This window comes from Osmerus mordax, chromosome 24, assembly GCF_038355195.1.
Source record: "Osmerus mordax isolate fOsmMor3 chromosome 24, fOsmMor3.pri, whole genome shotgun sequence".
NCBI lineage: Eukaryota > Metazoa > Chordata > Actinopteri > Osmeriformes > Osmeridae > Osmerus > Osmerus mordax.
The window spans coordinates 7,053,329-7,070,526 of record NC_090073.1 but is presented as its reverse complement, the minus strand read 5'-3'; the positions used below and the strand labels follow the sequence as shown (position 1 = coordinate 7,070,526).

At 46.0% G+C, this 17,198-nt stretch overlaps 1 protein-coding gene across 3 annotated transcripts; it reads left to right on the top strand.

The window, feature by feature from the left end:
• Nucleotides 1-1,838: 1,838 nt before the first annotated feature.
• On the top strand, nt 1,839-15,999 carry hk2 (hexokinase 2). 3 transcript variants are annotated; one of them, XM_067227602.1, is made up of 18 exons: nt 1,839-2,083; nt 4,683-4,845; nt 5,722-5,870; nt 6,160-6,279; nt 6,723-6,818; nt 8,130-8,229; nt 9,212-9,395; nt 9,938-10,099; nt 10,562-10,795; nt 10,964-11,268; nt 11,592-11,740; nt 12,031-12,150; nt 12,403-12,498; nt 13,000-13,099; nt 13,259-13,442; nt 13,773-13,928; nt 14,485-14,721; nt 14,859-15,999. In XM_067227602.1, exons 1-18 carry the CDS (start codon nt 2,021-2,023, stop codon nt 15,001-15,003), a joined length of 2,763 nt encoding a protein of 920 aa, XP_067083703.1. In that variant the 5' UTR covers nt 1,839-2,020; the 3' UTR covers nt 15,004-15,999. The 3 variants fall into 3 exon arrangements, with proteins under 3 accessions (XP_067083703.1, XP_067083704.1, XP_067083705.1); XM_067227603.1 differs by lacking the exons at nt 1,839-2,083; nt 4,683-4,845; nt 5,722-5,870; nt 6,160-6,279; nt 6,723-6,818 and having other exon boundaries at nt 8,132-8,240; XM_067227604.1 differs by lacking the exons at nt 1,839-2,083; nt 4,683-4,845; nt 5,722-5,870; ... (1 more) ...; nt 6,723-6,818; nt 8,130-8,229 and having other exon boundaries at nt 9,339-9,425.
• Nucleotides 16,000-17,198: the final 1,199 nt, after the last annotated feature.

Here is a 17,198-nt window from a genome sequence, read left to right as displayed (position 1 = left end):
TGGAACTTAAAATGTTAAAGTTGACAATATTGGAGGTCTGTCAAAATTTGTATTTTGCCTGTGACTCCCAATGTTACCTGTCGTCACGGTAGTCCCCAATAATTACCCCAAAAAACATCAACCTGTGTTTAGCCAGCCTCTAATTAGGCTGGCTAACATAAACGCACGTGCTGTGCGCCAGGACGCTAGCACTACGTCACCACTAGAGGTCATGACTCGTCATTGGGATTGTTTCATGGAACCTGAGATAAAATATATATATCATATATATATTATTGCACAATTGATATGAATACTTTTTTGATCAAGTCTAACAATGGGAGTATTGGTAATCTACGACATTGGCAACATTATCATAAATGGCGACACCACGACAGGACAGTAGTCACAGACAATACATGATAATTTTTTGATTGTTGGTTATAAGTCTCATTGTATATTTGAAAGCCTCCTTATTACAGTAACCAAAGGGGACAAATACAAGCTCATAAATATGAGCTGATCACCGCATTAAACGTGTATCCTTATTAGCCTATTAATTTGAAGACGAGAAATTGTTGTTTTGGAATATCTACATTTTGTATTTTTTTTATGTACCATTTGATGTTTTCGACAATTATTTACATTATAAATAGAATGACTTTGATCCCTTTAAACTGTGGGTTATAAATAGTTAATCCACTAATACCTTCATCGCTGATTACCTAGTTATCCTACTATCCTACATCTTCGGTCTATCTATCTCTCGCTCTCATTGACTGTGTGGCCTAGAAGACGAGAATTGAGGAGGGGGGTCCCTTCTATCTACCGACTGTGTCAAACTAACAGTTTGATCACAACTATTCCAAGGATTCGATCATACATTACCCTCGGCAACCATGAGCTCGAGCATGGATTATGATTTTATGGCGCCAGGGGAATACACAACCCATGTAAGGACACGTGGCTTGTCAAGACAAGTCTGCATCCACTGAATTCACATATTCTGCAGATGCTTTAAAACTGCTTTAATCAATATTTTAGAGGAATGCAAATGAATTGGAATAAAGAGAACTGTAAATGTACGAAATTGCAGGGCAAATATTCTGTGTAGCTGTCCAATGGGTCTTTGCACCCTGAGTGCTAATAGAGGTATAATTACAGCCGCCTATTAACCTTGGGCTCAGATGGGTTATTTTCCGTGGGCGACATTTTTCTTCTTTCAAATATTTCATGGAACACATGGAAATTGATACGGAGTACACTTTAGGATCAAACGAATGTGGGATATTTTCTACCCCGCTGGGACGGTGGACGGGGTTTGCGGTACTGTGTGTGGATGAGGCGACGGCCGTGCTGTGCCAGTGAACAAGAATGGGGTTCTGATCTGCGTCTATGCACCACCTTGCCTTCCCATGTTGTTATGTCAGTGACATTATAAATAGCAATAGGAATTGAATATAAAGCAATACGTGCTTGTCACCTGTGCCTTCACGTCAAGGTGATGCCAAACGCCTTGCCCCTGTGCCACATCCATTTCATGATTTAAAACTGAACGTATGGCTGTGAAAAAAGAATAACACACAACACACATACAGACCTACATACAACTAAACATTCAGATTGATAGGCCTAATGTGATTTTGTGTGTCACATGAATTCTCAAAATTGAGGGACGTTTTATAGAAGAGCATTGATATTGAAAGACCTGTCCAGTAATAAAATAGATAAAAGCGATGCGAATTTGTTAGCATCATCATTACCATAGTGTATTCGTGTACGCCACACCTTCCCTCTGGCCAATCGCCAGCAATGTCTTCGATGACGCGCAGAATACTCAAATTACTTTTTCGCAAGAAGTAGGTTGAAGTTACTGAGACTGATGACTTGAGCTAAAAGTTGAACCAAGTCAAAGTTTGTGCGTATAGATTTTCACAGGAGACTACGAGGGTGTGCAAGGTTATGACTGCCTGCTAAAGATATATCTGGAAAATTACTCTTGGAAAGAAATTGGCTTGCTAGCTATAGACAAGAACCGACAATGATAGCATCGCATCTGTTGGCTTACTACTTCACGGAACTCCACCATGACCAGGTGCAAAAAGTGAGTGGAAATACTTTTTGTTAATCGGTATCACAAAAGTAAAGCTAACCGGAAACTTATAACAGACTGGTTTATGGTGAACAGTCGGTGATAGTAAGGACTTAACAAAGATTAATTCATGTTTATTCACACATGTGATGTAGGCTGTCTTACGTCGGCATTGCGTCACGTCCAGCTACTTCAATTTTTGTATCCATCCAAATGAAAGCTCATTTAGTATTACCAGAGAATGTGCTCTGGTATTACCGATCTACTGGATTTAGATGATTTCTTATCAACTAATGTTGCCTCTGAGCGTTTGCTATCAGATCATAAAATCCACTTTTAAGTGGATGCTCAACCGAGGTAGCCTACGTGGAATATGACGTTGTCTTTGTCTTTTCATATATTGGGATTTCATAAATTAGCAAATCATGTTAGTAGTTGGCCTCCCAGAAGAGCTGGTCTCCCCATTACGTATAACCAGTTTGAAATATCTGGCTCAGATACAGTTTGCCAACATTTAAAGATACGTGCCTTTTTGTGCGTCTTAAGAATTTGGTTGGTAAACGTTCAGTTGAACAGCAAGCTAAGCGTTCGCAACTTTGAAATGTGCTGTTGTTGTAGCCTATGAAGCTGCTGAATACAATTTACTACATTCCTCGAGCACCAGCTGTTATTACTGCAATAAAATACTACATAGGCCTTTAAGTAGTTACTGGACTACCATGCAAGTCCCCCCGTGTATAGGGGTTGGGGCAGGCCTTGTTGGTCTAAAGGTTGGGGTTGTCATAGGGTTATATTGTGAAGGCTAGTTGATATTAGAGTCATCTTGGATGGCATAGACAAGGCCAGATATGTATTAATTCATTTGATGAAGAAGTAACGTTATTCCTAAACTGTTTCACTTTGCAACAAGATAGGATACAGGCAGAGCTACAGAATGCTCTTCTTTATTTGTGACCTGCTTCTTCATGACAATGAAAATCGTGAATGACACAAGAGGCTATTGTTGATTTGACTGTTTCAACAGTCCTTCAGTACCCTCCCTTCTAACCCCCCCCCCTCACATTCTATCTCCAGTGTCAGGTTTTATGGCTGTGCAGTCAGTATTTTCCCTGTAGCAAGCATTGTCTTTTGTCTGATTAATTGTATGTCTTGTGGCGAGGTAGTGTGGAGGACCCTGAGGCCAAGGTGACCGACCAGTTCATTTTCCTGACCTGTTGTCCTTATGCAAGCTCCCATTATGTTTAGCGGTGGTATCAAGGTGATAGTGTGTTTATTATTGGTACCAGACCACACATATTGAGACTGGAAAACCTCTACAGCAGCCAAGGTCTTCTAGCTCATATTACTCCAGTCAGGTTTCTGTTAAGAACAAGATGTCTCTGTTAAGACTCTCAACAGGAGGTGTAATCTACCCCCTTTCCACTCCTCATCTGTTAATTTATTCCTCGCAAATAATTTTCAAATGGACAGTGTTTTTTTCCCAGTGTGTAGAAGGATAATTTACAGCTTGGGGCTCTGGGTAGAGTTGTAAACTATTTTGGTGTGACCAAAAGGCTCAGGCCTGTAGTCTCATGTGTTTCCTAATGCTCTGAACCCTCCTGTCACATGCCTTTTGCGGAAGAGCTAGTTTGGCAAGTCAGAGGTTCCTGGAGTGTGAGGCGTGTGCTGTCGGGCCTCCAGTTCCTGTTGCGTACATGCTTCAAAGCCAAGCGGGCGGGGCTAGCTCAAACCAGGAAGCAGCACTCTTGTTTTACTAGAGGGAACTTGACTGAACAAAGAGCTTTGATGATAATATTCGACATGTTTAGAAATGCTGCCAGTCTGCTGTCAGACAAATTGATTTTGGCCACTCAAACTGAAGCAAAGCTGGCATTTATCTTTTAGGTGTTTATACTTTAAAGGTCTGTTGTCAAGGTATTCAGGAAACTAAATTAGTGTGGTGTATAAAATAAATCATGTCATTTTTGGTGTCCACAAATTTCAAGATACTCAAATAATAATAATTGTAGTTGTCAAACATCCTCTTTTATAATCTGACTGCAGGTATTCTGAACACATTTTTGGTATCCATCCATTTTCACAGCATCACAAGGTACCTGTGCAAATGTCAGCCATTTTACAAAGGCAATAAAGTTACTTAAGTATTGAAGAAATTGTTGATTTGGTTTGATAATCTGATCAAACTGGACATGTAATATGTGGAAGCCACTAGAAAATAATGATGAACTATACTACATGAAGTTATACCGTAATAAATTAAGGTTTTAGAAACAGATGGACTTGTTCATAGTTTACGCCCACGCATGCAAATGAATTCAGTCACTCACACTAAACTCAGCGTTTATGTGCTAATTGGATGATCGACCATCTATAAAAAAATCTTAGAGCTGATCTAGGGGACATTTATTAATCTGATTATTTCTAACTTTTCCATTTGAATTCTCCAGTAAATCATGTAGCACTCAAATGTATTGCCATAATTTAACAGTAGCTTAACCAGTTTAGATAAATTGTGTTCTGTTGAAAGATTTGTTGGCTTTATTTATTTAACAAATAAGTCTTCTTACGCATGTTTATCTCCGTTAAACTCTGTCTCCCTCCTTCCATCCAGGTGGACAAGTACCTATACCATCTGCGTCTGTCCGAGGAGAGCCTGATGGATGTGTCGGTGAGATTCCGTCGGGAAATGGACAAGGGCCTTGGTCGTGACACCAACCCTACGGCAGCTGTTAAGATGCTGCCGACGTTTGTTCGCTCTACTCCCGATGGAACAGGTGAGCAACGGCCCGAACAGCTGCAGAGATATTTCACACGAGGGGATTCTGTAAGTCCTCCGTCTTTCAACCTCACAGTCTCCGGGGGGGGGGGAGGGGGAAGGGGGAAGGGGGGGAAGGGGTTAGGAAGTCATTAGAAAGAGTATTGGTCCTCCTGTCCCAGAATGACCTGTGATGTTTGGTGAGTTAAAAATCTTCTGTTTACCCAGCTTGTTGACTGAGGTCATTGTTTGTGAGTTAGACCTCAAACTGGCAGATAAGAAAGCTTCCTTACGGAGAGAAACTTTTCCTATTAGTTTCTGGCTCTCTTTCCAGGTTCCCGTTTTCCTGTCTGTCTTTCTTTCTTCAAGCTAAGTTTCTGAAGCGAAATATTCAAAGAGTAGGAATGCCTTGTGTAACAAGGAGTTCTGTGAGGTTTAAAGTATTTGAAGGTAGCTTACTTACTTGCGGTTCCCGTGTTTTATAAACAGTATTTTGTTACACCCACGATATAAAGCTCTCACAATATAACACTTAACATTTTCTTTTGGTTTCTTCATGATATTCGGACCTGAGCTAAGGTCAGATGCTTTGATGATTTAGCCTACACTGGGCTGACGTTTAAAATCGTATGATTTTGTTTAGAGTTAATTTTTTTTATTGTGCAGGTAAGGGAATGCTGGCTGTGTTGGGTTCTATTTCATCTCGTCATATACTGGTCAAAGTCCTTTGGATGGTTTTAAAGCCACTGTTAGACTCTATATTCCTGTTATCTATTATATACCCGGTCAGTCATTGAGATCAAATTAAAATGTACAATAACTAGGCTACCTGGTAATAACATACACTCAAGTACTTCTTTCTAGCCTTTACATAAGTGTGTGTGTGTGTCACCAGAAAAGGGAGACTTTTTGGCCCTTGACCTTGGTGGGACCAACTTCCGTGTCCTGCTGGTGAAGGTCTCAGACAATGGCAAGCAGAAGGTGCAGATGGAGAACCAGATCTACGTCATCCCTGAGGACCTGATGAGGGGCAGCGGGACAGAGGTGAGAGCTCCTCACACACACACACACACACACACACAACACACACCTGTACTACCCAACACTGCACCACACACACCTGTTACTACCCAACACTGCGCCACACACACACACACACACACACACACACGACACACCCGTTACTGTCCAACACTGCGCAACACACACACCTGTTACTGCCCAACACTGCGCCACACACACACACACGAGTCGTTGTATACATAAACCTCCTTTTCCAAGTACAATTTCTTATCAATTATCTACTTATGTTTTCATTTGTTTGTTACTTTAGCTCTTCGACCACATTGCGGAGTGTCTTGCCAACTTCCTGGATAAGTTGGGCATAAAAGACAAGAAATTTCCTCTTGGCTTCACATTCTCCTTCCCCTGCCAGCAGAACAAGCTGGACGAGGTGAGGGAGGGGGGCTTCAACAGACGTGGGTTTCAAAATTGTTCAAGCTGGGGTAATGCAGCTTGGTTATTCTTAAGTGAGAGTATAAATGCTAAGTCTTCTCTCAGGACCAAAGACGGGGTTTTGATTTGGAAACAGAAATCAAGACAAACTGCAAAAAAAAAAAAAAGATTCATTGACATGAATGAAACATGCATTTGATGTTTGAGGGAGTCGGGTGGCTGAGCGGTTAGGGAATCGGACTAGTAATCAGAAAGTCGCCGGTTCGATTCCCGGCCGTGTCAAATGACGTTGTGTCCTTGGGCAAGGCACTTCACCCTGCTTGCCTCGGGGGAATGTCCCTGTACTTACTGTAAGTCGCTCTGGATAAGAGCGTCTGCTAAATGACTAAATGTAAATGTAAATGTAAATGTTTAGTTAACTGTGTGTTTGTATTGGTACAGAGTATCCTGGTGTCGTGGACTAAGGGGTTCAGGTCCAGTGGCGTGGAGGGGCAGGACGTGGTCAGCCTGCTAAGGAAAGCCATCGCAAGGCGAGGGGTGAGGACACATGCCTGGCGCTGCGGTACAGGGGCTGGGGGTTAGGAGTTGGGGTCTGGGGGCTAGGAGCTGGGGGCTAGGAGCTGGGGGCTAGGAGCTGGGGGCTAGGAGCTGGGGGCTAGGGGCTGGGAGCTGGGGGCTGGGAGCTGGGGGCTGGGAGCTGGGGGCTGGGAGCTGGGGGCTGGGAGCTGGGGGCTAGGAGATGGGGGCTAGGAGATGGGAGTTGGGGGTTAGGAGCTGGGGGCTAGGAGCTGGGGGCTGGGAGCTGGGGGCTAGGAGTTGGGGGCTAGGAGTTGGGTGTTAGGAGCTGGGAGGTGGTGGTTAGGAGCTGGGGGCTAGGAGTTGGGGGCTAGGAGCTGGGGGTTAGGAGCTAGGAGCTGGGGGCTAGGAGGTAGGAGCTGGGGGCTAGGAGGTAGGAGCTGGGGGCTAGGAGTTGGGGGTTAAGAGTTGGGGGTTAGGAGCTGGGAGGTGGTGGTTAGGAGCTGGGGGCTATGAGTTGGGGGTTAGGAGCTGGGGGCTAGGAGCTTGGAGCTGGGGGCTAGGAGCTGGCGGCTAGGAGCTGGGGGCTAGGAGGTAGGAGCTGGGGGCTAGGAGGTAGGAGCTGGGGGCTAGGAGGTAGGAGCTGGGGGCTAGGAGTTGGGGGTTAAGAGTTGGGGGTTAGGAGCTGGGGGTTAGGAGCTGGGGGCTAGGAGCTGGGGGCTAGGAGCTGGGGGCTAGGAGCTGGGAGCTGAACTGGGGCCAAATGAACACTCAATTAAAAATATGACTTACTCAAAACAAAGTAAAACAAATGTGTAATAGTGTGTGTCAGGAGTCAGGTGGCTGAGCGGTTAGGGAATCGGGCCAGTAATCCGAAGGTTGCCAGTTCGATTCCCGGTCATGCAAACTGACGTTGTGTCCTTGGGCAAGGCACTTCACCCTACTTGCCTTGGGGGAATGTCCCTGTACTTACTGTAAGTCGCTCTGGATAAGAGCGTCTGCTAAATGACTAAATGTAAAATGACTAAATGTAAATGTGTGTGTGTGTTAGCTGCAGGCTCATCCACAAACATTCAGGGAAATCTAATCATCTATGCAACATTGCCAAAACAGAAGCAACTCTGAAGCACTAGAGAATTGAGCTAAGCAGTCCATTCAGTAGCAATAACCCCCCCACGGCAGATCAACCCAAACATGAATCACAAGCAAAACTGTATACAAAACAGTATATATAGTGTTCAAAGACTGTGGCTGAAGGGTGCTTCTCTGTGTGCTATTCTCTCTTGTCTGTCCATCATCCTATTCCAATGTTATGTTCTATCTCTTCCCCAGGACTTTGATATAGATATTGTAGCTGTGATTAATGACACTGTCGGCACCATGATGACCTGTGGCTATGACGACCATCACTGCGAAATAGGTCTCATCGTAGGTGAGTAGAAGGTGTGTATGTGTGTCAGTTAGCCTAGAGCAGTGGTTCTCAACCCTGATCCTCAGGTACCCCCTGTCCTGTATGTTTTAGATGTTTCCCTTCTCCAACACACCTGATTCAAATGAATGGGTCGTTATCTAGTTATGCAGAAGCCTGCTAACGACCATTCATTTGAATCAGGTGTGTTGGAACAGGGAAATATCTCAAACATGCAGGACAGTGGCACCTGGGGCCCGTTCTCCGTACGTCGCTTATTACATCCGAGATTAAATGACACATCCAAGACGACTTCATCTTGCTAATCATGATCTGGCTAATTCGGTTTTTCGAACACCCATGTTGTTTATAATTAGTATAGCTGTTCGGTTTCATGTGAAATTCTGCAAATTATTCTTGCACCTTCTGCAACAGGTTCCTGTAGTAAAAACGGACAAGACATGTCTGTGATGGACTTTCTGTATCACCTCTGCTTGTAAAGCCTCAATCTAATTGTGTTTACATAAAATAAACCTGCTCCCGAGCAGGTTTAAGTTTACGGACCTGTTGCTATGACTGCAAGTCCAGGATGAGCTTCGAAGAACCGAACAATCCAAGATAATGACAAATCATCAACAATCAAATCCAGCTAACTGAGTTAGCGACGTACGGAGAGCGGCCCCCAGGTTGAGAACCACTGGCCTAGAGCAACAAACAGCTACATCACAGTTTCGAAGATATTCCTTTAAGGAAACTGGAAAGTATCAATAACGTTGGCCTTCAAATTGGAGTCAAGCTGATTAAGACATGGCCCCTTGTCTATTAGAGTGTCGACTCCAATAGATTTCTGTACAATACAAGGTCGCCCTCCCATTCCAGACCCAGATTAGATATGCCGGCTCCATCATGCATCAAGAGCCCTTAAGGGAACACAGGGATTAGTATAACTTCATATGTTAGCTGCCTGAGCTAGACTCCAGCTTCCCTGCCTTGTCTTTCCCCTCAGGCACCGGCACCAACGCCTGCTACATGGAGGAGATGAGGCACCTGGAGCTGGTGGAGGGCGACGAGGGCCGCATGTGCGTCAACATGGAATGGGGCGCGTTCGGGGACGACGGCTCCCTCGACGACCTGCGCACCGACTTTGACCGCGAGATCGACGCCGGCTCCCTCAACCCGGGGAAGCAGCTGTGAGTGGCAGCTTCCTTAACCGTTTTCGAGTGCGTGTGTGCGAGTTCTCTAATTGTCACTGGGTTGTTGTTTTTCTGAAGGGGGGTAAGGAAGATGCAGCCTCCATATTTGAAGCAGTTTCTGTGTGTGTGTGTGTGTCCTCAGATGGAACATCCGGTTAATACAATACACTTCAGTCAGAGTGAGCTTCTTTATTTCATTTCATTTAGTCATTTAGCAGACGCTCTTATCCAGAGCGACTTACAGTAAGTACAGGGACATTCTCCCCGAGGCAAGTAGGGTGAAGTGCCTTTCCCAAGGACACAACGTCATTTTTGGCACGGCCGGGAATCGAACCAACAACCTTCTGATTAATAGCCCGACTCCCTAACCGCTCAGCCATCGGACTCCCTATTATTAACCAGATGTTCCATCCATGTACAATCTGTGGTTTCGACTAATGGGTGAAATGGGTAGGACGGTTCATGTAGCAGGGGTGTTCCTGTAGCATGCGTGTTTGTTTGAGTGCTTATTTGTGTGTACCCCCCCATCCCACCCCCAGGTTTGAAAAGATGATCAGTGGCATGTACATGGGGGAGCTGGTCAGACTGATCCTGGTGAAGATGGCCAAGGAACAGCTCCTGTTCCAGGGACACACCACCCCCTCCCTGCTCACCACGGGGCACTTCAAAACCAGCTTCGTCTCTGCCATAGAGAACGACAAGTCAGTCGTGTGTGTGTGTGTGTGTGTGTGTGCGTGTACTGAGGGAGTAAAACCTTGAGGGTTGCCTGACTGTTTATTTCTGCAGGATCACCTTTTCTTTTAAATATTTTTGTAATTACTCAGCAAGTGTCAAATCAAGTGTAAAGTATGTGCCATACCATAATCGTTTATTCCAGTGTGAATGGTATTTCTATTTACAATGTGACCTCGGATAAGAACAAACCTATTAGTTTTACAAGCACCACACTAAGCCATGACGAGCCACTCCAAATGCCACTAGCAACGAGTGATATGGTTTAGTAATTGCTTTTCAAGAACACATGCTTCAAAGATAACCCATACTGAGCCGGTCTCTGTGTGTGTGTGTCCTGGCATGCGTGCGCATGTATGTGCGTGTGTGTGTGCTGGGTCCGTTTGTGTGGAACGTGTGTGTGTGTGGTGTGTGTGTGACGGGCCACGCAGGGACAAGGACGGTCTGGTGAGTGCAGAGCAGGTGCTCCTGGAGCTGGGCCTGGCTCCGTCTGCCGAGGACTGCGTGGCCGCCCAGAGGGTGTGTCAGATCGTGTCGACCCGCGCCGCCCACCTGTGTGCCGCCACGCTGGCCGCCGTGCTGAGGCAGATCCGAGATAACAAGGCGGCCGAGAGGCTGAGAACCACCATCGGCGTCGACGGCTCCGTGTACAAAAGCCACCCGCAGTGAGTGCCGCTGTGGAGGGCGTGCAGAGCGCACACACACAACCGCACACACACACACACACACACACAGTCTGGCCTTTTGACACGGCGGCAGCAAAGGGAGCAGCTGTTTGGTTTCCAGGCGTCAGACACCCCTGACCCCCTCCCTCGACACCTCTGGGTTTCAAGGTTCGCCCGGAGGCTCCACAAGCTGGTGCGTCGGCTGGTGCCGGACTGCGACGTGCGCTTCCTGCGCTCGGAGGACGGCAGCGGGAAGGGCGCCGCCATGGTGACGGCGGTGGCGTACCGCTTGGCGGCGCAGCAGACGGAGAGGCAGCACATCCTGGACTCGCTGCGGCTCGGCCGCGAGCAGCTGCTGGAGGTGAAGAGGAGGATGGGGGAGGAAATGACCCGAGGCCTGGACAGGAAGTCGCATCAGGACGCCACCGTCAAAATGCTGCCCACCTACGTCACGTCCACCCCCGATGGCACAGGTCAGAGGTCAAGACGCTCGCCAGAAGAAGACGGTTCTTAAATGTTGTAGGGAGGGATGGAAGGATATTAGATGGATGGAGGGATATAGGGATGGATACTGGGATGGATACCATATTTTTGTGGTTATAGATGTCAGAAATGTGCAATTGATTTGTTCTGTGGGCTTGGGGGGGGGGATTTGTGACAAGGTGCTTGTGTGGCTTTGAGGGGGATGATTAGTTTGCTAGAGACGTGTGTGTGTGTGGATGGGGGGGGGGGGGTGACAAAGTGTGTGAGTACGTGTGGGAACACGCCTGAATGAAATGTTGTGTGCCTTCATCAGAGCGTGGAGACTACCTGGCTCTGGATCTGGGCGGGACTAACTTCCGGGTGCTGCTGGTGCGCGTGCGGGGGGGCAAGAGACGCAGTGTGGAGATGCACAACAAGATCTACGCCATCCCCCAGGACACCATGCAGGGGACCGGAGAGGAGGTAGAGAGGGGGAGGGAGGGTAGAGAGATGGAGGAGGAAATTAGGTGGGGTGGGATAGAGACTGCCGGGCAGGAGAGGAATTTGAGGGGGGGGGGGACACACACCTAATTGTGCTCTTTCTTCTCTCTTTGGTTTGTTAGTTATGTGAAAGGGAAAGGGCTACTTATTCTAGGTGTCGTTTTCCCATCTTCAGCTTCCTCTCCTGGACACACGTATCAATGGAGCTAGTGGTGGGTGGAGCTGGGGTTGTCTGGCTTCTGTTGCAATTGGGGCTTTCTTTTGTGTTGCAGCTGTTTGACCACATTGTGCAGTGCATCGCTGATTTCTTGGAGTACATGGGCATGAAAGGAGCATCCCTCCCTCTGGGCTTTACATTCTCCTTCCCCTGTCATCAAAACAAACTAGACCAGGTAAGAGGCTGTGAACGCAAATATGGCCGACTTTCCTTTCACTGCTTAAAGAAAAGCACAAATCAGGCCTGTCAATGGATTGAATCATCAACGGAACATCTTATTTTTCCCAAAATCTTTTTGAACCCCCCCTACTCTGCCTCTCCTTTACTCTGCATCTACTCTTCCTCTCCTGTATTCTACTCTGCCTCTTCTGTATCCCACTCTGCCTCTCTTCTACTCTACTCTGCCTCTCCTGTATTCCACTCCCAGGGTATCCTGCTGAAGTGGACCAAGGGTTTCAAAGCCTCGGGCTGTGAGGGGGAGGATGTGGTGGCTCTGCTGAAGGATGCCATCCGCCGTAGAGAGGTCAGGGGTCAATCTCTCTCCACTAAATGTGTATAAATACTGTCTATACACATATGCCCATATGTATACAGTATATTCCTATGTATATATACAGTGTCAATATATACAGTGTATACCATACACTTTATAGAAATTTAAATGTATGTTTTGATCAGTTGAGCCAACATAAATTATCATTAGTTTTCTTTTTAATGTGTACATGATCAGTTGTCTTATCCTTATACTTGGCATGCTTAGAATCGCACAATTCCGCTAGCAGAATCATCTGTTGTTCAAAACAGTGAAGAAGTTTTGAGTTCCCGCTGTCTTATTCAAGTTATGTTGTCAGTTCCTTTTTAGTGCCTCTTAGGCAATCAATCGACCGTAAGAAAGGGTGTGATTCTTTTCTCAAAAGGGGTGCTATTGATTTCCAAACAATTTCTGTAATTTGTCTCGCAAGGCATACTTGTTTGTGTGTGAATGATCAATGTTGACATATTTCCGCTCCCCGTGGTTGGACAGGAGTTTGACCTGGACGTGGTCGCCGTGGTGAACGACACCGTGGGAACCATGATGACCTGCGGCTACGAGGACCGCCTCTGTGAGGTGGGCCTCATCGTAGGTGAGTCTCTCTCTGTCTGTGGCTCTGGCTCTCCATCTCCAGCTCTAGCTTTGTCCATCTCCTTCTCTCTACCTCAGTGTCTCTATCTGTGTGTGTGTTTCTCTCTCTCTCTGTCTCTCTCTGTCTCTGACGTCCCCTCTGTCTCCTTGCCGTCCTCAGGCACCGGCACAAACGCCTGCTACATGGAGGAGATGGAGAACGTGGAGCTGGTGGAGGGCGACGAGGGCCGCATGTGCGTCAACATGGAGTGGGGCGCGTTCGGGGAGCGCGGGGAGCTAGACGAGTTTTGCACCGAGTTTGACAGACTGGTGGACGACCGGTCAACTAATCCGGGCAAACAGAGGTGCGTACTAGTTCAGATTCCTCATTGTTGTTCAGTTCTCTATTCATATTTATAAAGATATATATGTTGTAAACAATAATAGCTCATTGAGGATTGTGATGTATTTACTATTTATTGCTTAGAAAGTTGGAAGTAGGAAGTTGTCACGAGGAGCTTAACTCTATGTACCAATTGGAGTAAACTGCAAATACACCCTGGCTTGTCCGTGTCTATGACTTCCTATTTGAGGCCAGCGAGCTTACCCTGGGCTTTAGAGAGGATGAAATGTTCTGCTACATTGCGATCGTTGGCTAGATTGTTTTTCCAATAATCTGTCTTTCCTACTCTCAGGTATGAGAAGATGATCAGTGGTATGTACCTTGGGGAGGTGGTGAGGAACGTTCTGCTGGACTTCACCTCCAAGGGCTTGCTCTTCAGAGGCAAGCTGTCTGAACGCCTCAAGACCAGAGGCATATTTGAGACCAAGTTTCTCTCCCAGATCGAAAGGTAGCGTGTTTGGATTCCTGCAGTCTGTGTGTGTGAGTGGGATTATCGCTGTGGAAAGCCAGTAGGTTTTTTATTAAAAGCAAAGAAAGGCGTCGAGAGAGAGGAGGGGGGAGAGGAGGGGGGAGAGAGAGAGAGCCCCTGTTAATCTCTGTTTGACAAAACAGTTCCACCCCACAGTTCCTCCTTTACAGAAACATTGATCTCCTTTTATTGCTGGTGGTTCCAGCTACAGGGATGTCTGGATCAGACATATTAAACAAATACACAATTATATTCGAAAAGTGCTTCTTTGAGTAGCATTTAAAGATTTAAAAGGAATCTGAAAAAAAATCCTTATCTTTTGTCATCACAGAGAGAACTTCAGATATCAGTGTGTAATTCCTGTGTGTGTGTGTGTGTGTGTGTGTGTGTGTACTCACCCTAGGCGGATCTGAAAGCACGTGCCATCGATCACATTGCACAGGCTTTGTAATTCTTGTATTCCAGTGTATGTACCGGTAGCAAGTGCGCTAACCCTCCACACGCTTCCTTTGTCACCCTTCCCCCCCCCCTCCAGTGACCGCCTGGCCCTGAGGCAGGTGCGCTCCATCCTGCAGCACCTGGGCCTGACCAGCTCCACCTGTGAGGACAGCATCCTGGTGAAGGAGGTATGCAGCGTGGTGGCCCGCCGCGCCGCCCAGCTGTGTGGCGCCGGCATGGCCGCCGTGGTCGACAAGATCCGGCTCAACCGCAACCTGGAGCATCTTCGCGTCACTGTGGGAGTGGACGGCACCCTGTACAAGCTGCACCCACAGTGAGTGACAGCGAAGTTTCGGGGGTGGCAGTTTAAAACGTTGTCGTCACATTTCTTTCGCTGCTTTTTTTGGGGGGGGGAGGATCGTCCTGGTTCACGTGTCTTGTCTCCTTTGTCTCTCGCCCCTCTCTCCACAGTTTCTCCAGTATCATGCACGACACAGTGTTGGATCTGGCGCCACAGTGCGAGGTGACCTTCCTCCAGTCGGAGGACGGCAGCGGGAAGGGAGCGGCGCTCATCACGGCGGTGGCATGCAGGATCAGGGACGCGGGCCAGCACTGAGGTGGCGCCACCGTGTGGATGGGGGGATAAAGGGAAACGGACTGAGATGACAAGCTGCTTGGCTGGACTGACCTTTTTTTGGGGGGGGGTGATTTTCTTATTTAATTTGATCGAAAGGTTGTGTTTCTGCGTGTGCGTACGTCAACCAGAAATTTATTAAATGTCCTCCTGGCATGCAAAAAGATTCTATATGCTTTGATGAAATGTTGCTGATTTAGTTGGGTCTTCACAACGTACAGAAGAGACTGCAACTGAATGATACTTGATGAGTGATACTTGCAACTGAATGTGACCATTGATACGTGTCTCTTTTAAATGCATTTCATAAAATATAATACTCTTATAGTGTTGTCCTTATCTTACTAATGGAACATGTCTGTCTTGAACTGATTTAGGAAGGAGAATTAACGTTCACAATATTTGTTGGTTAGTATATTAGCTGTCAAGCGGTTTAGAAAACTCATTTTATTTCCCCTGTCAATGTAGACCCATATTGTGATTGTGACTCCTGCGGTTGTTCTGTGCCTGAAGGATTTTCTTCCTCTTTGTTGAGCCCATCTTAGTCTTGATTTGTTTATAAGGATAGCACAATTCTGTAATGTTTCTCTCTCTGACCTGTATGTGGGTAGCACATCAATTTCGTTTAACATAATCCAGTTTAAACTGGTACCTGTATGCTACTTCCAGCTATATAATCAACATTCTGTGGTAATAATGACCATTCAGTGAGATTGCACAGTACCTGTATACGAAGTGATGCGTGCTCCAGATCCAGAGCGGGAGCAGGTGGGTGGACAGCAGAAGAGACCAAAGAGGTCGAGTGCGAGGTGAAAACAAGCAGTTGCCGAAGCCGATCAACTGAGCATCTGTGATCTCAAACACCTCTTTGGAAAGACAGCTGCTACACAGGTTCAAAAAGTTCTTGCTCACAAGGAAGGGACTCTTAAGTCATTCGATCCAAAGATATTTTGATAAAAGGTTTACTTTGTAATTGTTTTGTTTTTTTCAAGTCCAATTTTGATCCCTGAATCCCAAAGCGGTACACTTACAAAGGTTATTGGTATTGATTATTGGTTTTAGCACTTTTACCAGTGCCATGATTGTTGTTAATACCTATTTGATTATTTGATTGCAACACAATTCCTGTTCCTCAAACCAACTAATGCCTGATCTCCTTTAAAAAGGTGCTATTTTGATCAGTTAAGCACACATCAGGACAGGGTTAAGTACCTTGTGCAGCTGTTTTTTAAGAGTGAGAAATATGTATAGGCTTGGAAATAGCAAGTAGGTCTGTGTATAAGGCCGGAAGGACTATTCAATTGTCAAATCAAATTGTGTATTTAAAAAATCCTGTAGAAATGAGTTATCCTGCTTTGCCCACAGTCTTTTCAAACCAAGACATGCATGAGTTTGATCTTGAATACACCTTTGAAGCCGGGTGTATTCTAAGTTTCTGTGTCCGTAGATTCTTTTTTTTTTGACTGCAAATAATCATTAAATTGCTTCCCTGAAGGGATTTTCATGTGGCATGTGAAATTAACAAGACACAGGCTGAATCCTATGCATAACAATGATGACCAAGAACCATATTAGGCCTATGTGTGTACTGTGCAGTGAATTGCTTGAGTTCAACAATGGAAATTAATGTGTTTTTAAATGATATTTTTCATGGAGCTACAGGTCACTCCATCCATATGGTAAAACAGTTAGGCTTTCATAAAAGCGAGGAATAAGAAACTCATTTGATGAAAGAAATGCATAAATTAAATATCATTTAATGATGTTCTGTCATTTAACAAGGTTCTTGTTTTTCTAACAAGAATGGACGGTTCTTTTATAAATAGCAGCTTGTCCGAAGCAGCAGAACAGTTCCATGACGCTACGCCACAAATGACTGAGTTCGAAAGCAGGGCAAACGGCTGAAGTGAGCCCTGCTCTCATCCTCGTTTAACTGAACAACGGAATACCCCTGGAGACTGTTAAACCAAAGCCTAACTACCCCTGGAGACTGGTAAACCAAAGCCTAACTACCCCTGGAGACTGGTAAACCAAAGCCTAACTACCCCTGGAGACTGGTAAACCAAAGCCTAACTACCCCTGGAGACTGGTAAACCAAAGCCTAACTAACCCTGGAGACTGGTAAACTAAATATTTGAAGAAAAAGAGGCCTGCACACTTTTCTCCCTGCGGGGAAT

Excerpts from the sequence above, each read along its gene's own strand:
- hk2 (XM_067227602.1), top strand. The coding sequence starts at position 2,021 with ATGATAGCATCGCATCTGTTGGCTTACTACTTCACGGAACTCCACCAT. Across the intron at positions 2,084-4,682 it reads ACCATGACCAGGTGCAAAAA|GTGGACAAGTACCTATACCA; the intron begins GTGAGTGGAAAT and ends CCTTCCATCCAG. Across the intron at positions 12,499-12,999 it reads ATGCCATCCGCCGTAGAGAG|GAGTTTGACCTGGACGTGGT; the intron begins GTCAGGGGTCAA and ends GTGGTTGGACAG.